The 20,088-nt window shown below is 48.5% G+C and overlaps 1 protein-coding gene across 1 annotated transcript in view; it reads right to left on the bottom strand.

The window, feature by feature from the left end:
• The window catches only part of LOC132477587 (forkhead-associated domain-containing protein 1-like), a 129,123-nt gene that overhangs the window by 38,686 nt on the left and 70,349 nt on the right, over positions 1–20,088 (bottom strand). Inside the window, 6 exon segments of the mRNA XM_060080020.1 lie at positions 852–959; positions 4,266–4,418; positions 6,017–6,090; positions 15,347–15,539; positions 16,392–16,544; positions 17,576–17,659. Coding sequence (XP_059936003.1) covers positions 852–959; positions 4,266–4,418; positions 6,017–6,090; positions 15,347–15,539; positions 16,392–16,544; positions 17,576–17,659 — 765 coding nt within the window.

Genomic DNA, 20,088 nt, shown 5'->3' with positions numbered 1-20,088 from the left:
CCACTCTGGCCCGTTTTTGCCAAGTGGAAAGGAGGGCCAGGTTTCCCAACTTTTCAAGAGAGGATGGAAATCTGGAGTTTTCAGTCTATTTTACGAATTCAAGATAAAACACTCTAGGACCAAACGTAACATGTCTGCAGGCCCTTTTCAGCCAGTGAGCTGCCCATCTGTGACTTCTGGAGCACAGAGCAGCTCAGAGGAGCGGAACAAGGCCATGCTCCAGGATTGTGAATGGCATTTGGGTCTGGAGAGGTGCCTCTATTTTCAAGCATCTATAAAAGGTTATTCTGTGGAAGAGAAAGTATTCAATAGACGGGTCTTGCAGGAGCCCGGGGGGCGGGTGGAGGATTGAAACCCTTCTGGGAGAAAGTCTGAGTCAATTCAACCTAAAGGAAGAATGTTCTGCCAGCCCAAGGCATCAACACTGGGATGGACTGCCCTGGGCTGCAGAAAATTCCTTGGTGGTGGAGCTGAAGGCTGGATGATTTTAGGATGCTGTTGGAGGATACACGCAGCCCTGAAGTCCCACGATTCTGTAATTCCTCCATTTTGGGGATTTGGCATACAATCTCTGCGCAGAAAGTGCTCATGTCACCAATCCCAACTTGTTCCCTATCTAAGGCTGTATTTTACGCTGTTTACAATTTTTCCAATTGTGAAGGCTACAGCTCTAGGGTTCTCTCCTAGAGTCCCCCTTGCTTCTTCCCAGACTAGCTGAGCCCTCCCAAGGACAAATCACTCTAGGAAACTCCGCCACGCGCTTCTCCCCATCATCTGCGGTTCTAAACTTCTTCCATTTGGCCCTCAAGCCGGATTTGGGCTGGAACCAACTATCTCCCCGTGCTGCATACCTCCTTCTGGCGGTTTAAGCGATTCTCCAGCTCTTGGACTTTGCTCTGTTCTTCTTCTAATGCTTCCTTCGCTCTGCTTTTCTCCTGAGAAATGGTTTCCTCCAAAGCCTGAAAGTCATGACGGTTGTTTAATAGACATGGTTACCATAGTAGGAATCTGGACTCTGTGCCAGGCACTGCACGGATTAACTCTTTCACTTCTCACAACAACCCCACAGAAAACTGTGGGCAGTATACTTAGGGGCTAAGAGTACGGGGTCTGGAGTCGGCAGGCCCAAATTAGAGCCCCCGGTTGATCCTTCCTAGATGTATAGTTTTGGGCAACTGAGAAGCTTTAGAAGCCTCAGTTTCCCGATCTGTACAATGGGGACAGTCATAGTGCTTCCTGCATTGGGTTGATGTGAGGAGCAGATGAGATGATGAACATGAAATACTTGTCACATGATAACTATTCACTAGTAAAGATCAATCATTTCTTCTGTCATTTCGACTTTGCAAAGGAGGAAACAGGCTTAGAGAGATTAAGGAATCTGCTCAGTTTACTAGTAAATCATATCAACAGGAGTTTGAACCCTGGTCCCTTTGACCCTAGAGACAGGAGTTGGCAAGCTATGGCAACTGGGCCAAATCTGGCCCGCTGCCTGCTTTTTTTTTTTTTTTGCAGTACGCGGGCCTCTCACTGTTGTGGCCTCTCCCGTTGCGGAGCACAGGCTCTGGATGCGCAGGCTCAGCGGCCATGGCTCACGGGCCCAGCCGCTCCGCGGCATGTGGGATCTTCCCGGACCGGGGCACGAACCTGTGTCCCCTGCATCGGCAGGCGGACTCTCAACCATTGCGCCACCAGGGAAGCCCCTGCCTGCCTTTTTGTAAATAAAGTTTTATTGGCATCCCTCCATGCTCATCGTGGGTTGCCTACAACTGCCTCTGCCCTGCAACAACAGAGCTGAGAAGCCACAACAGAGACCATACGACCCGCAAAACTGAAAATAGATACTATCTGGCTCTTCATGGAAAAAGTTTGCTGCTCCCTGATTTAAACCATTAGTGTGTGCACAAATCAGAGGACTGCTGCTAACAGATCATAATAAAAAGAAGAATGTTAGCTCCATAAGGGAACCTAGAATTTCTTACCATTGAAACAGAGTCCTCAGACAAGTTAGGACTCATGAGGAGTTCAATTAATGAATTCTGACAAACAGATTTTTAGAAAGGGTGGGGGTGATGGTGTCATGTGGTATGAGGGAGGTTCATTTAAAATTGGGGCACCTGGCACTCGAGTCTGGAACAGTACTTTCAGATGAGTCCCTGGGGTCAAGCTGATCCATGTGCGTGTCTGGGGAAGGATGACCCTCGATGGGACAACAGTGGACATGAGCAGTGGCGCTCTGTCTTGGGGGGTCCCCGGCATTGTGTCCCCCTCTGCATGGGCTGGTGTATGCTCTGAGGTTTGTTGTGATTAAAGGGGGGTTGATGTCAGCCCTTGAAACCCTGTATCTGTTGGAATCGATGTTACAAATGGGCATCTGGGAGGCCCAGGCCGGTGCCCAAGGTGATGTTGAACATGCTGGGGCTGCAATACTGTACATCCACAGTGGGAAGAAGTCAAACCAAAGTTAAAACTAAAATAAGACATTTGGCAAGGGAGAAGTTAATCAGAGAGGAGGGAGGAAACAGGTGGAGAGTCTGGTGAAGATTTTGAAGATTTCTAGGTTCTTTCTGGTTTTATTTCCCTCTCGGTGGAATGGCACTGGCTTTTTCTATGTCTAATTGCCCTTCTGGAGGGAGCTGCCTTGATTTAAGGCTGTTGTTAATAGTACCTTTATGTGGCTCACAGGTGATTTTGGTCAGGTGGTTCTTCCTTTTTAATCTTTTATTTCACAAAAGGCAGAAAGGCAGAGAAAGAGGCAAACAGGAGAAGAGGTAGCGGGGCATGAGCTAGAGGATGAAAGGGAACAGGCAGAGGTCTTTGCCTCTTGGAGAGGTCTGGAGAGTGAGGGTGTGTGACAGAGACGGAGGGTCCAAGCAGGAAGTCACCAAGCTTCTCCCGGTGAAGGTGGAGGAAATGGCAGGTCCAGTCCTTCTCAGGGGAAGAAAGGAGGTGCTGGCGGGGGAGTTGGGGTCCGGCGGATCTGGTGCTGCTGTCTTGAGGGGGGTGGAGGAGGGGCAGCACGCAGTGGCCGTCCACCATGGCTGCACATTGGAACCACCAGGGAGAGCTTACCAATCCCAGTGCCTGAGCCACACCCTCACCCCAGTCAGGTCAGAACCTGGGGGTGGGGTGGGGGGAGGGGTACAAGGCATTAGTATTTTTTAATCTCTTAGGTGACAAAAGTGCAGGCAAAGTCATGAGCCACTGATGTAGGATGAGGGCAACCAAGGTAGTTATATTCATGGCAGGTCCCTGAATATCAGAAAGGGCCAACTCAAGGACAAGGATGAGAATCAGCCTGTTATGTGCAGTTTCCTGGCTTTCTCCTGAGATTCTGATTCAGTGGGTCTGGGGTGGGGCCCAAGAAGCTGTATTTTTCACCAGCGCCCAGGTGGTTCTTTTTTTTTTTTTTTTTTTTTGCGGTACGCGGACCTCTCACTGTCGTGGCCTCTCCCGTTGCGGAGCACAGGCTCTGGACACGCAGGCTCAGCGGCCATGGCTCACGGGCCCAGCCGCTCCGCGGAATGTGGGATCCTCCTGGACTGGGGCATGAACCGGTGTCCCCTGCATCGGCAGGCGGACTCTCAACCACTGCGCCACCAGAGAAGCCCCAGGTGGTTCTTATCAGCCAACTTGGGGAAAACCTTCTTCTAAGACTTTGTGGCTGAAAATGTAGTCTGCAGAGCTGTGCTATCAGTACCAGCTGGGAACTGGTCAGAAATGCAGAATCCCAGGCTCCCCCCACCCGAGACCTGCTGAGTCAGAATCTGCATTTTAACAACATCCCCATATGATCCATGGACACCTTTGAGTTGAGAGGCGCCACTGTAAAGTATCCTCTAATTGGCTGGTTTCTGGAAAAGTAAGTAGCAGTTTTGGCCATGTGTTTCCCCTGATATGCATGAAGAGAAAGCAAAAGACTGAAATACTATTGGTTGGTCTTGCACACACTTAGACACAAACCAGGACCCGCAGTAACGACTGGGATTTGTATCAATAAAATCAGCTGCGGTATATAAACAAAGTACCATTTCTAGACATTTCAATAACCTTGCCTCTTCAAGTTGATCTTCAAGTTGATCTCTGAGTTTTAGGATTCAAGCTTCATATTAATTCCTCCTACATCATTCACCCTCTTTAATTAATTTAGTTCCCAACAAGGAGTTGCTGAGATTTCTCCATCTAAGTACGCGCCCTCTGTTTCTCATAGGAAAGCCCATTTCATCAGTTTCCAGTAGTAAAGAGAAGGACGGGGACCACCTTACCGATTTCTCTTCCATTAGCCGCTTGACTCTGGCTTTCAGCTTCTCCTCTTGCTGTAGCCTTTCCTCGGTCAGCTTCTCCTTCTCTGCCAGATGCTGCCGTAAGTGTTCTTGTAGCAAATACTGCTGAGTTTCCCGAGAACTGTTGATCTTCATCTGAAATGAGGGGAAGGGGAACTGCAGCTGATGGGGGACAGGACTAACGCAGGAGTCATTTCCACTACCTTTGGGGGCGGGACAAAGGTTCACGAAACTTTCTTCAAAACACAGAAAAATGACGCTTAGCTTAGTAACTAATAGCGAAGTAGTAGAGCATCGTGGTTAAGAGCTCAGACTCTAGATCTAGATAGAATCTCAGCTTTAGTTCTTTCTAGACACTTCTTCGTATAGAAAATGAGGTTAATACTAGTATCTACCTCTTAGAGTTGTAAGAATGAGATAATGATGGAAAGCTTTTAGCACAGTGGTTAGCACATAGTAGGTGCTCAGTAAATGGTAGTTGCACTTATTTGTTATTATTTGCTGAGTGTAAGAGAAAAAGCAGTGAGCTAGGGCTAGAAGGCCTGAGCTTTTGTCTTGATGCTTCCACCAACTAGCTGTGTGATGTTGAAACAGTCACCTAGCTTCTGAATGTCATTGTCCATCTCTGTAAAATAAGGAGAATGGACGAGATCAGGGGTTGGCAAACTACTGTCTGCAGGCCAAATATGGACCACTGCCCATTTTTATAAATAAAATTTTATTGGAACAGAGCATGCCCGTCACGCCCATTCACTTACGTATGTCTATGGCTGCCTTTGCTCTACAACAGCTGGTCAGATAAGTGTGGCAGAGGCTGTATGTCCTGCAAAGCCTAAAATATTTACCATCTGGCCCTTTACAGAAGAAGTTTGCTGACCCCTGGACTAGATGGTCTTTGGGGTTGATTGTAATGGTGGTCCCAATATTTCACCCTTCCTCTATTCATATCTTTGGCTCTGTAACTTGCAGTGCCCACCCATATCCTGCCCCCGGCACTGAACTCAGTCATGTGACTTGCTCTGGCCAATGGGATGTTGGCAGACATAACACAAGCAGAGGATTGACAAGCACTCCATGATTGGGCCTGCTTTCTCTTCCCGATTTCTGCTTCCTCTGCTAGCGCCCAGGCCAGCCTGCTGGAGGATCAGAGACACGTGGAACACGTGGAACAGAGCACAGCTGCTCCAGCTGAGGCCAGCCTATATCGACCAAGGTCCAGCCAACACCCAGACACGTGAGCAAGCCCATCCAAGACCAGCGGACCCACCTAGCGGCTGGCCCCAGATGTGTGATCAGTAGACAATAACTGTGGAACACTGCTAAAAGTGTTATGGTTGTTTATTATACAGTATTAATACGGCAATAGCTACCAGAGAGATACAATCCCTAAGGATAATTTTGCCTCTAAAATGTTGACATTATGTAACTTTTGGGAATTCTGCTGCCTATACTGTGGCTAGCTATACTTCTTCCACTGCATTTAATAAACAATTGTAAAGATCTGATGGCATTTCATTTTTTCTGGTTTTTGACAGAGGAAAACAAGCCTCCTTGCCTTCCTGGGAGATCTCAGCCACCCTGTCTGAAGCATTTCGTGTGCAAATGGAGGTATCATTTCACCTTCTGGAGGATGTGTGCTGACTACCTAACAGAGGAGAAACAGAGTTCAAATGCTTAGGGCTAGGTAAATTCTAAGGAGGAGCTGAAATGAACTTTTGAAGTTCAAAGATTACCTGAAGTTCTTGGGTCCGGCTTGTAATTTTTTTATGATGTTCCAGAAGGTATTTCAGATACAAAGACAATCCTTAAAGAGAGAAGCAAGAAGAAGGTAAGTATCAATTCAATTCACTTCCTTTGCTCTCTGAATAATGTCTTCACAGAGCTGGCCGACAGGTGGGTGAGGGTGACGCTGCCCTCCCATCAAGGAAACGGGAGTTGCCATCCACCTTGTGTTTTTAAAATTGTTGATCAGCTTCGGTTGGGCTCAAATCCAAGTTTCTTTTTGTGGGTGGACAATAAAAACCATCTGCAGAGCTCCTATCGACTAAGTGTCTCCCGTGTGCAGCACTGTGAGCTGAGCAGGGGATGATATGAAGCCATTCAGTGTGACAGACAAGGTCTAAGTGCCTGGGAGGAAACAGGCAGGGACTCCAGGTGGTGCGGAAATGATGGGTGGAGGAGTGGGGACGTGTGAGTGTCCCAGGGGAGGCGCCATCACTCACCTGGAGTGATCACTGCTTGGCTGAGGCCCCACTGGGCGTGGGCACGCGTGGGTATGCAGAGTTGGAGGGGATGGCATGTCAGAATGGAAGATGTGGTTGGGTGAATGATGCCTCCCCCCCAAAGATGTATGGGTCCTAATCCTTAGAGCCTATGAACATTACCTAACAGGGCAGAAGGACCTTTGCAGATGTGATGAAGGTAAGGATCTTGAGATGGGGGCTTATCCTGGATTAGCTGGGTGGACCCAATATAGGCGCATGGGTTCTTACAAGAAGCAGACACAGGGAGTCTGACTACAGACAGACAGAGACGGTGATGTGACAGAAGCAGAGAGTTGAAGGTTCTCCTCTGCCGTGAGCCAAGGAAAGCGGGGAATTTTTATTTCCTCGCCTTTTCCAGTCTAGAGACTAGAAAAGGTGAGGAAATGGATTCTTTCCTAGAACCTCCAGAAGGAACCAGCCCCTTGCCTTTACCTTAGCGAAACTGATTTTGGACCTTTGGCCTCCAGAACTGTAAAAGAATAAATATGAGTTGTGTTAAGCCCCTAAGTTTGTGGTAATTTGTTAGAACAGCCATAGGAAACTAATATGGGGGGGTGAAGGCAGGAGGTAGGATGAGAGGTGGGGAAATGCAGTGCATGTTCTGGAAGAGCTTAATTGGGGTAGAGCAGATGATGGGGGAGGGGAGGAGTAAAGGGAAGAGTCGGGATGGAAAGCTGAGTTCAGTTTGTGGCCAGCCTAGAACAGTAGCCTAAAGAGTATAAACTTGATTTAAACATCACTGAAATGCATTTCAAGGTCTTAGTGGGACAGGAGTACAAGCAGTAGAAAAGGAGCTAAAGAAGCAGTGGTCCCAGTGAAGATGCACCAGCTTGAAGCGCATGTTTGATGACGAAGGAGAAAGATGGAGTGGGAGGCTTTAGACGCTGAAGAAGGAGGTCGTAATTCAGGAGCTTGTGCACAAGGTGGTCTGGGAGGGAGAGAGAAGGGGAGACTCAGGGAGGGAAGAGCTGCATCTGGAAAGAGAACGTAGTGAGGGAAGATGGAGGGAAAGGAGGAAAGATAGGTGCGGAGAGAGACAGGAGGGGAGCTGAACAGGCTCGTGCCTGGGCCCTTGACCCCTGGCAATGCCACTTGCTGAGAATTTCCAGCTTGGAAGAGTGAGAATAATATTATAATAATAGCTATTCAGTATTAACCACTTGCCGTGTGCCAGGCAACATGCTAGGAGTTTAACACGTGATATTTTCTGAGCATTACAAACAGCCCAGCAAGGAAATGTGTTTGCATTTATAGGTGAGACACAGACGCCCAGCAAGGTTCAGCTATGGAGCTGGTAAGCAGTAGGATCAGAATTCAGACCTAGGTCTGTCATTCTCTTTTCAGAGAGACTAAAGGCTGGAGAGTGAAGGGCTGGGCTGGCTGATGTGAAGGGTGCGTGAGGAGAGGGGCACTGGGCGGATCCCGAGATGGCAGAGCTGGGTGATGCGGACTTGAGCTGTTGGAAAGAGGGATTTTCTTCTTTGGGAGAAGAAGCAATTCTTGATTATAGTTCTGGTTACAAAAGTTACACATGCCTGTTACACAAATCCAAACGGGCAGAAACCCATAAAGTGGAAAGTGTCCCCCCGCTGTATCCTCAGTGGCTGGCACACAGTAGGGCTGCAATAAATAGTTGTTGAACGACTGAGTGAAAGTCAAGGCTCACGCAGTCTCATCATGCTGGGATAATACTCTCAACACTTTTATGTCTTTTCCTCCAGATTTCTCCTGTAGTCGGATATTGGCATTTGGAAAAAAAAAAGAAATAAAAGGGGAGAACACTGTGCATATTGTATTACAACTTTCTATTTTTTTCACATAAAAATACTGCGTATCTTGGATATCTGAGAAAGAGCGATTTTCCATGTATGCAGGGAATCCTTTTATTTGCAACAAAGTCTTGCAGAAATAGACACAATCAACTGAGCTTGCAAAGATAAATGTAAAAAGTCCTTTCTTTCCCTTATCAAAAGAAGCTGAGAAACCAGGCAGGACGAGAGGGGAGCTAACTTTTAAGGTCCTCCTTAGATTTTTCCTGTCTTCCAGTGGGACCACACAGTAACCCTTCACCAATCAGATTTTTTTTTTTTAGGTCACAGCTTTTTTATTTTTTAATTGAGATATAGTCGATGTAAAATATTGTATGTTTCAGGTGTACAACATAGTGATTCACAATTTTTAAAGGTTATATTTTAGTTCCCCAACCAGGGACTGAACCTGGGCCATAGCAGTGAAAGCATAAACTCCTATCCACTGGACCGCCAGGGAATTCCCTACTGCATCTTCTTTATCCACTCATCTGTTGATGGGCACTTAGGTTGCTTTCATATCTTGGCTATCGTAAATAATGCTGCTATGAACATTGGGGTGCATGTATCTTTTTGAATTAGTGTTTTTCATTTTGGGGGAATAAATACCCAGGAGTGGAATTGCTGGATCATATGGTAGTTCTATTTTTAGTGTTTTGAGAAACCTTCAAACTCTTTTCCGTAGTGGCCACACCAATTTACATTCCCACCAACAGTGTAGGTTCCCTTTTCTCCATATCCTCTCCAACACTTGTTATTTGTGTTCTTTTTGGTGACGGCCATTCTGACAGGTGTTAGGTGATATCTTAACCAATCAGATCTTTAGTAGTGACCCCAATCTCCTGGGCTGCTCATGACATGATCCAACAATAGTTACTCAACCTGGATTTCCCTGAGGGATTTAGTCCAGGATTTTACAGACCTAGGTGGTTACGTGCGTTTTATCCCTTAGGACAATATTTTAAAAGGCAGGTAGTATGGTGGTTCAGAGCAGGGGCTTTGAGGTCAGAGGGACCTGGATGGAGTCCCAGCTTTACCACTCGGCAGCTAGGAAATGCAGCCCATTGTCAAGAGCCGAGGAAAAAGGCCTGGGAAGAGAACTGAGTGCTCACGGCTAAGAAAATCTGACTAGCTGTCAAATAGAGATGCGGCAGGGGTCGCTGGTAAAGGCACCTCGGCGTGAGTAAATTGAGCTGCCCTGCCTGTGCGCATACCCATCTGCTTGCCATCCACATTTAGTTCACATTCAATCAACAAGTATTCAAGGCTGATGCGGATGGCAGCTACCGTTTACTAAGGCTTATGTGTGACCCCATGATTTGGGTACCACGTCGTTTAATCCTCACAACTACCTGGTGAGACCTTAACCCCATTTTATAACCAAGTAAACAGAGGCACACAGAAGTCGAGACCTGCTCGCACAATGAGTAAGTGCACACTTGAGAGTCAAACCTCAGCAGCTGGTCTCCAAAGCCTGAACTCAGAATCATTCGCTCTAATGCAAATGGGGCTTTGCTGGGGCGAGGCCCGCGGCGCGCATCCGACATCCTTCACTCCAGGGAATGAAACTCTCAGGTTTGTCTCTGTTCAAGTTAACGACAGAACCTGTCCTCTAGGAACTGGGCATGTACCTGGTACCCCTCTGGATCTTTGGAGGGCATGTGGGGTCACAGAAAAAACACAAGTGCTAGGATCACAACGACCTCAGTGTTGAGTCCTGACCCTACCACGTACCAGCTGTGTGACTTTGAGCAAGTTTCTTAATGTTATTGATACTCAGTTTCCTTACTTGCAAAATAAAGACGACAATAGTATCTGGCTCATTGAGCTGTTGGAAGATGAAAGTACACAGTACATGTAAAACAACTAACACAGTGACAAGTACCCAGGAGGAGTTAAACAAACCATGGTTCCTACCCTCCTCTTAGGAACTGTGAACACAGAAGGCTCTTAGGACTGTTTGTGTATGGTGATGAGTGACTCGGGGATCCCCTGCTGGCCTCAGTAATGGGAAGTACCTTGAATCACTTATCATGGTGGACTAACACATAAAAAGTTTTTGAGCCAGTTTCTTTTTTCTTTTTTTTTTTTTTGCGGTACGTGGGCCTCTCACTGTTGTGGCCTCTCCCGTTGCGGAGCACAGGCTCCGGACGCGCAGGCTCAGCGGCCATGGCTCACGGGTCCAGCCACTCCGCGGCATGTGGGATCTTCCCGGACCGGAGCACGAACCCGTGTCCCCTGCATTGGCAGGCGGACTCTCAACCACTGTGCCACCAGGGAAGCCCCTGATGGCTTAATTTTGCAACCCATGTTTCTTTACGGTAATGTATGACTAGATTTAGAGACAGAGGCTTCAGTGACTCCTGAAGCCTGGGGAGGGGACAGTGCACACATTGCTTGGCCCCGCTATTACTAGGATAGAGATCGTGGTCTTTCCTTGTTTTAGTTCTGATTTTGAAGAGCAGCTAGAACTGTGGGCCACATCTCTCCTGGTTTCATGCACACTCAGACTCTGCCATGATTACAACAACAGTAATACAGGGGTTGGGGAGGGGCTGGGTTGCTGGGAGAAATGCAGCCCCCCTCTTCTCTATGCTATCTGTGAGGGGCAGGCAGTTACAGAAAAGTTAATCTTGATTTTGCCTTTCTTTTTAAAGACGTTTAAAAGAAATTCACACCACCTTCTGGATTACCTTAGACATATCCTGGCTGGGGTTGTTTAATCACCGGAGTTGAAAATCACTCCTCTATTCTCATTCATTATTGCAAGAATGTCAAATTTGTGCAGCCTCTCTGGAGAGCGCTTTGGCAAGAAGGATCAACGATAAATGTTGGAGTTTCCCAGGTGTGGCCCTGGGCTCTCCCCTCTCATTCAATACTTTCTTCCTAGTGATACCATTCACACGTATGGCTTTAATCACCATCCATCCATCCACCCGTCCATCCATCCCATCTGACTAAGCACCTGCTATGTGGCACATGTTCTTCTGGGTTCCGGGGCCACATCACTGATACGGTTGGATATCCAGGGTGACAGCTGCGTCCTTGACACCTCACTTTGGATGCCTACAGGCACCTCACACTCATCTTCCCCCTCAAACCTGGTCCTCCTGTGGCATTCCTTACTCTGGACTTTAGTGAAGGAACCACATCTGTACTTTTAACACAAGCCAGAAACCTGGAGATCTGTAGCCCCCTTTCTCTCCATCACTTCCCTTCTAGCCATATCTAACTCCATCACTGAGGCCTTCTGATTCATCTCTTAAATGCCCCTGGAATCTTCTCTCTTGCTCCGTCACCTACATTGCCACAGTGAGGGCCACCATCGTGTCTTGTGACAGCCTCCTAACTGCTCTCCTGGGGTTCTGTGCTGGCCACCTTCCTGTACATTTTCCACTCGTGGCCAAGATGACTGTCTCCAAATGCAAGCCTGTTCCATCAGTTCCTTACTTAAAACCTTTTGTGGGCTTCTCTCTGCTCTCAGGTTAAAGCAGAGCTTCTTACCAGGGCTCTGCAAGCCCCTGGCCACACCATGATACAGCCCCTGCGGACCTCCTTCACCAGTCCCTGCCCTCCACCTCCATTTCTTTTAGCCCCTTGAGTTCTCCATGCTTCCTGCGATCCCACCACACTGCTCCCTCCACCCAGAATGCCCTCCCTTCCCCTCTTTGGCAAATAACTCCTATGCATCCTGCAGGTGCCCTGCCGTCCCTGACCAGGTCAGAGCCCTGCACTTCTCCTTCAAAGCAACTGTCATGATTAAAGTTTTACATGTGAGTGATTTTTCAGTTAATGCCCCACCCTTATTCCTCCCTGAGACCGTAAGATCTACAAGCGCAGGGAGAGTGCCTGTTAGCTCCCCAGTATTTTATTATGAAAGATTTCAAATGTACAGCAAAGAGGGAGGAATTTTACAGCCAACATCCATATACCACATAACCTGGATTCTACCTGTTTCTGACCCCATTATATCTCCATCCTGCACTGTGCCTGGTATCTAGGAGGCCTGCAATAAATCTTTGTTGAATGAAAGTGGTTCATATCCTTCCACATCTAGGATGATAAAGATAAGATGAACAGGTATGTGTGAATAATATTTATGTCAGCCTCATCTATTAAGTGTGAAAAACTTGAAACAACTTAAATGCCCATGATAGAGGACTGGCTAAATAAATTATGGTACATCCTACAGAATGGGATTCCTTGCCATCAGTGACAGCGATGATGTAGACCTGTGTGTATTGACATGGAAGGGTGTTCCTGATGTACTGTTAGGAACGAAACTAAAGGAAATTGGATATAATATGACATTATTCTTTTGTAAAGTTAAAAAATCAATACATGTATATAGGTAGGGCCTATTTTATGCCAGGTACTATTCTAAGTACTTTACATATATCAATGCATTTTAATCCTCACAAAAATCCTAAGGGGTGAGTATTCCCTATTATCCCCATTTTACAGGTAAAGAAACAGGCACAGAGAGGGGAAGTAACTTGCCTAGAATCACACAGCTCTTTCCATGGGAAAATGCCCTGGAAGTTCCACACAAAATATGATAGTAGTGACGATACCAAACGCTAGCGAGGACGTGAAGCAACAGGAAGTCTCATTCATTGTTGGTGGGAATGCAAAACAGTCACTTTGGAAAAGAGTTTTGTGGTTTTCTTAAAAACTAAACGTACTCTAGGGACTTCTCTGGTGGCGTAGTGGTTAAGAATCCGCCTGCCAATGCAAGGGACACAGGTTCAAGCCCTGGTCTGGGAAGATCCCACATGCCGCGGAGCAACTAAGCCCCTGTGCCACAACTACTGAGCCTGTGCTCTAGAGCCCGTGAGCCACAACTACTGAGCCCGCGTGCCACAACTACTGAAGCCTGCACGCCTAGAGCCCATGCAATGCAACAAGAGAAGCCACTGCAATGAGAAGCTCGTGCACCACAAGGAAGAGTAGCCCCCACTTGCGGCAACTAGAGAAAGGCCGTGCGCAGCAATGAAGACCCAACGCAGCCAAAAATAAATAAAATAAAATAAATTAATTAAAAAAAAAAACCTAAATGTACTCTAACCACACGATTCAGCAACCGCGCCCTTGGTATTTACTCAAAGGAGTTGAAAACATGTCCACACAAAACCCTGCACGTGGACGTTTATGGCAGCTTTATTCATAACTGCCAAAACTTGGAAGCTACCAGGATGTCCTTCAGTAGGTGAATGGATAATGGAATATTATTTGGCACTTAAAAAAATAAAAAAGAGCTATCAGGCCATGAAAAGACTTGGAGGAAACGAAAATGCATATTACTAAATAAAAGAAACTAATCTGAAAAGTTGTATGATTCCAACTACATAAAATCCTGGAAAAGGCAAAAACTATGGCGATGGTAAAAAGATCTGTGTTTGCCAGGGGCTGCGGGGGGGCTGGGAGGGAGCACAGAGGATTTTCAGGGCAGTGAAACTATTCTTTTTTTTGGATAGGTTCTTTTATTTGGAATAAAAATGTCCAGTTTTGAAAAGAAAAGAAGTTTTCTTAAAAACGTAAGTCCTCAAACCACAGGTTTCCCCATGACGAGTTGAATTCCTAAACACTGCAGAGGGATTACTGGAGATGTTGATTACTTAAGGCACTAATAGGAAGGCACTGAAGAACAGCAGGGCCAGGCTTCAATCAGACAAACGTGCGCTGCCCTGGAGGAATTGCATAGGCTAGCTTTGAAGTTGGCTTCTCCTTTGCTTCTTTTTATTTTGTTAAACTTGTAGCTTTACTTTCCTCAATTTCTAGAATATCAGTTTCTAGATATTCTGGTTTATGGGTTATCATCATTTTGCTTTATTACCACGTCCCTGATCTGTAACTTCATCCACCCCACTTCCCCTCTATGGACTCCACAGGTGGCTTTTAATGAATTCTCTGTACTTTCTGTTACTATGTAGTTACAGAGTGACCTGAGAAGTGAAACTCATAAATCGAGTTGACCTAATACCAGGGCTTTGTGCACAGAATCCACCAATCTGCTCAGAGATGGCCTGATCTGAACCACATCCCCCACCATGCTCCCTGGCTTCTGCTTATGGCAGTAGATTTGGGATCAAAGGCACCTTCAGGACTGGACCATCTTCCCGGTGGAGCATCATGATTTACAGGGCCTCTGGGTCCTCCTCGGGGTTGGCCTCATTATTGGTGGACCTGCTGGTCTCAGGACTTAATGAAGCTCAGCTTGTTGATGTCTCATCGCAGAAAGAATTCAGTGAGAGACAAAGTGATAGGTAAGACGTGGACTTATTTAGAGAGAAACACACTCCACAGACAGGGCGTGGGCCATCTCAGAAGGTGAGAAAGGCCAGGGCAGTGAAACGATTCTGTATGATATTATAATGGTGGATACATGTCATCACACATTTGTCCAAGCCCAAACCCATAGGATGTACAACACCAAGAGTGACCCCTACACAGCATTGTAAATCAACTACACTCCAATAAAATTAAAATTAAAAAAAAGAGTGAACCCTAATGTAAACCATGGACTTTGGGTGATTAGGATGTGTCAATGTAGGTTCATCAGTTCTAACAACTGTACCTCTCTGGTGCTGATGCTGATAAATGGGGGAGGCTGTGTATGAGTGGGGACAGGGGGTACCTGGGAAATCTCTGTATCATCCTCTCAATTTTGCCATGAACATAAAACTGCTCTAAAAAATGTCTCTACTCTATATATGTATATATATGGTTACTTCTGAGAGAGAAGATTTAGCATAATTTCGATTTTTCCTTTTGCCTCTGTCACGTCTCATTTTTCTCCAGTAATCACGTCTCACTTGTGTACTTTTTTCAGGAACGCTGCTTCTCAAGTGGTGAAGCAAAGTGAAGTCTGGAGAAGGGAACACTTGGCCACATACCTAAGAAGCCTCCCTCAACAGATGTCCCATCGTGATCAGATTCAACGCAATATTTCAGTCATGTAACTATGTGAGAAAAGAGTTTCAATCATCTTTGTCGGAGCTGGAGAACTGGATCCCCACCTCGTGGAGGAGATGCTCCGTTTCCTCCAGCCAGGACAGTGACAGGCGCAAGATGTCCAGCGCCACCTTCTGGAGCCCTGAGACAGGTGGGCTCACCTGCAGGTGCTGCAGGAGGTCGACCTCCTTCTTCAGGTCATTGCTAGAGCAAGACATTGTCATGCACGCCTGGAAAGAGATGAGGTCGTGAGGAGCCCGGGCACCATCGCCAGAAATAGCACCTGACGGTTGTGACCCGCACAGAGCAGTGTTCTTGACGTGCCCGTGAAGCAGGCAGAGCCGTATGTTGGCCGCCCTGTGACGGCCCAGTTCTACTTCCCTTTTTTGGGGGGCGGAAGGAAGGAGGCAGCTTTTATTTCACGTGCACTCTAATTGGGACTCTGGATGGTCAAAGAGACCCTTTGTCTAGGTATAGGCAATTCCAAAGTCAAATTGCCAAGGACGATTTGGCTGAAAGGGGAAGCAAATTTGGCTACGGAATTCCTGCTGAGATCAACACACAAGCTGGTCATAAAGTGCGGTTTCCTGATTTGAAAGAGTGCTGACAAGCCAACATTTGCCCAGACTCCCCAAATAGTAGCTGCATATTTCCAGAGAAAGCAGAAGCAGCTGCCTGATGTGATAAGCTGGATCCCTGCGTGGGGGCCATGAAGTGGGGGCTCTGCCAGACCCTCTGGTCCAATAAGGGTAAGAGCAGCCTTCCACTGCTGGGACAGAAAAGAAAACTGCAAATAAAGAGCAGAATGTTTCTTTGGTTTCTCTGGAAATAACACGGGGCTGTTTTATTTTCCCCGGGGTCTGGGGCCTCCCAAAGGCAGTACTTGGAGTGTGTCGGGCAGCTTCTCCTTGGCCACACCAAGTTCACCTGGGAGGCATTTCTGGAGGTCCTTTGTTTTCTGATCTCAAACAGATTTCTCCAACAAGAGAAAAGGTGGACTAAAAGCAGAGCTGGACAATTTCCTGAACAAGGAGCACAAAAATGAGACACAGGGGACATTTGAGGAATGGAGAAGGGGGCACCTGGCAACTGTCTAAGGATGTCTTCAGCTTCTTGATGTTCTGGGTGATTTCCTCCTGTTTGCAGCTGCTGAGCTGGGTCTCCTTCTGCAGGGTCCGCTTTTGCTGCCAAACGTTGATATTGTCCTCTATGACCCTGGTGATCTTCTCTAGTAACTGGTGAGAAAAAGAAAAAAAAAAGATTTAAAATGCAGGGTGGGGCTTCCCTGGTGGCGCGGTGGTTGGGAGTCTGCCTGCCGATGCAGGGGACGCGGGTTCAAGCCCTGGCTTGGGAAGATCCCACATGCCGCGGAGCAACTGGGCCTGTGAGCCACAACTACTGAGCCTGCACGTCGGAGCTGGTGCTCCGCAACAAGAGAGGCCGCCATAGTGAGAGGCCCGCGCACCACGATGAAGGGTGGCCCCTGCTCGCCGCAAGTGGAGAAAGCCCTCGCATAGAAACGAAGACCCAACCCAGCAAAAATAAATAAATCAATAAATTAAAATGCAGGGTGGCTCTGGGGAGAGGGGACCTGGAGGGCTTCAGCTTAAGCTCGGAGGAGGGAGGTCCTGGCGTGTTTTGGGGACGGCTCTGGAGGGTGGATATTGGCTCTGTCACCGGGGCATGTTTCCCAGGATCAGAGATGGTTTTTTAAGAGCCAAAGGCCTGTCATGTGGCCACGAGTGTGTTCTAGATTCTTCTGCATTCTGGAAGGGATTCATCACGCTGAGCCTGATGCTGTGGGCCCCTAAAAAGGAGGTCGTCCGAGAGAAGCCCGTGGTGTGATCTTGTGACCCGTGCGCTGACACCCAGGGTTGGAGAGGATAAACGGAAGGATAATAAGGCATCGTTACAGCCAGAGGCCCACCCTCACTGCCATCTGCCACTTCAGGAGGAACGAGCGAGCGAGGACGCACCGTCCATGCTGAGGCCGCCCCTTTCCTCGCGGGGCTAATGGAGGTTCACCGTGCGGGTCTGCCGACCAGACACAGTCCTGGGTGGTTTAGTTTGATTTTCACAGAAACACTGCAAGGGAGTTTAACTGGCTTTTACTTTAAAAGCCAGGAAATCCCAGAAAATCAAAACAAATCTTTATGGAGTAGCAACAGTGTGAAAAATATGTGCCACCAACAAAAAACAGGAACATATGTTCCCAGTGTCTGGAGCCCCGGGTCCCTGAAGGAGGAAGTGGGGAAGAGAGACGAACCTGCTGATTGGAGACGGGTTTGTCCTGGAACGGTTTCACGTGTCCGCAGGTGGCCTTGAGGACCTGACCTCGGAAAAGCTCCAGCTGCAGCACAAAGAAAGGGAAGGGGATGAGGTGAGTGGCGCAGCTACAGCTGCAAGGCTGGGGGAGGCGCCTCCATCGCTGGGTCTGGGAGAAATCGGTGAGAAGGCTCTGCATGCCTTTAGTGGTCATTATGGGTAATTAACACCTTCACCTCTCACCAGAAGGGGCAGTGCCCACACAAGAGAGGGGGACAGCAGGTTTTAATAACTTTTCAGGTGTGCCCACCTAACCTAGCCGACGCACACGGTCAGCACACACACGTCTCGGGCTCTCGGAAGAGCCACTTGCTGCCAATTATCCAGTGGGAAGTCCAGGGCCAGGAGCGCTCTTCCGTAATTGCTACGTTGGCACCAGGCTGTGAGATAAACACTGAGGCTGCCAGCCCGGGTAACTCGTGTCATCTGCAAGGGCGCCTGGGGAGAGAAGGAGGAGCTGCCTGCTGCCGTTTTGTGCCTTAGACCTTGTGTCCTGAAGACGACGTCTCCTGTATTCCTCTCCAGGTCCCCGGAGCCTGGTGCAGCGCCTGGCACACAGCAGGCACTCAATAAACGTTCATCGAATGCTTAGAACAGAAACACCTGTCAAGTCAGATGTTCAAAGTCCTCTCCTTCAGTTCAGCCAGTTTTTACTGAGTGCCTCCCTGATGCTGGTGTCTTCATATTACGGAGGATGAAACAACGCAGTTAAATTAAATCAGGGCTTCTAGAATGACGAGTTCAAGATGCCCCAGGCTTATGAGACTTGAACGGCAAAGAAGCCCAAGTTTCTCTGGAAATTTCCCAACGTGATGGCCCTTGGCCTGGGTTTTTGGCTCACTGGCAAAATGTGGTCATGAAAGGCTCTAAAACAGAGCCCTGAAGGACCACAAGGGCCACGGAATCAATGAGAACGTCAACAGGTCCTAAGACACAGGAGTCTGCTGCACACCAGGGATCTCTGGGAAGCCAAGTAGAGGAATTATGATTCTCCTAAGGACACCTCTGCAGTCATCCTGCCGGAAGCCAGCCGGGTGATTGGAGGGACTCTGGGTCGTCTGCGGGTTTCATGGCCAAGGGAGGGTCCTAGCTCGCCCGAGGAAGAGGTTATGTAGAGAGGGCCCTGTGGGCAATGGCCTGCGTTATCACCAGAGGCGCCCTACAGGACTGCTTGGTGGGGGGTGGGGGTGGGGAGGGACAGGTCCTGCTGGACGATGGGCTGAGTCCTGTGGTCACTGGCCTGGGGAAGGGCAGGACCTCAGGCCGGGAGCGGGCTGTGGAGACAAGGGGGTGAAGCAGGAAGGCACAGGCAGCTCAGAGAAGCCTCGTTCGTCCTTTCTCTCTTGAGTCTAGACCTGGAGGAATCTCAGGGTCTCTGAGGGTCTTCCTGGATGACCCCTGGCCAGAGCCACGACCAGGCGCTCGGCAAGTGGCGCAGATCATGCCCTCAAAGCGGGTGTGCGCCGTGGGTGCAGAGTGCCAGCAAGGTGAGGGGTAGCCCAGGTGCACGGAGGGAAGCCCAGGCTGGCGGGCTCTCTGCCTTGCTAAGGGGTCGGCACCCTGCAGGAGAAAGGACACCGGGGGTGATGGTGTGGAAGTTGGTTGAAGAGGCTTTCAAACCTGCCTGAGGGTCAGCATCGTCATTTAACTTGTGGGTGCCTCTGAAGTTCAGCGCGTGGGACAAATTCCGGTCACACTGATGGTTCAGGCTTGGATGCTACCAAACGCAAGGGCTTTGGGGGCTGGGCTGGGTGGGACGGAGGGCTCCTTTGAGGATCGTGGTTCTTAACCTTTTTTGGTGGTTTACAGATCCTTCTGAGCATCCAATGAGTGACGAGGTGGACTCACTCTTCCAGAAAAAGAAAAGCACAAACACAGACACGCAAAACGTTCTTGGTCCCCCTGGAGCCGTGGCTGCCAGGAGAGGATGCCTTGTGGAGGGGCCCAAGATGGGCTGCCCTCGGTGGGCTGTGTTCTGGAGGGCCAGTGCCCCATCTTGTGTTCTCGTTTGCTCTCCCTTAGCCTTTGGTGAAGGCTCGTTTGCATGTTCTGGCCCTCATGTCTGTGCCACGTGTCAGAGGAAGGGCCACTGGGCCATCTTGGGTCAGAGACCTGGGAAATGGCCTTCTCCCCACCCTGCCCACCTCCACCTGGCATAAGCTGTGGTATTCTGGGTTTTACTTTATTAAGAAAAGTGGCAGGACTTCCCTGGTGCTCCAGTGGTTAAGACTCCACGCAGCCACTGCAGGGGGCACAGGTTCCATCCCTGGTCGGGGAACTAAGATCCTGCAAGCCACACGGTTCGACCAAACAAAACAAACAAACAAACAGAAATGTGGCATTTCCCTGGGGACACTGACTGTAGCATCTGTTTGGGGGCCCAGAGGAAGAAAGATGGCTGTAAATGTCAAGACAAAAAATGTGAAGGTGAAAGTGCTAGAAACACCACCGGGG

The sequence above is a fragment of the Mesoplodon densirostris genome, chromosome 2, assembly GCF_025265405.1.
Source record: "Mesoplodon densirostris isolate mMesDen1 chromosome 2, mMesDen1 primary haplotype, whole genome shotgun sequence".
Classification (NCBI taxonomy): domain Eukaryota; kingdom Metazoa; phylum Chordata; class Mammalia; order Artiodactyla; family Ziphiidae; genus Mesoplodon; species Mesoplodon densirostris.
The sequence above is the reverse complement of the archived record's forward strand: the minus strand, read 5'-3'. Positions and strand labels throughout refer to the sequence as shown.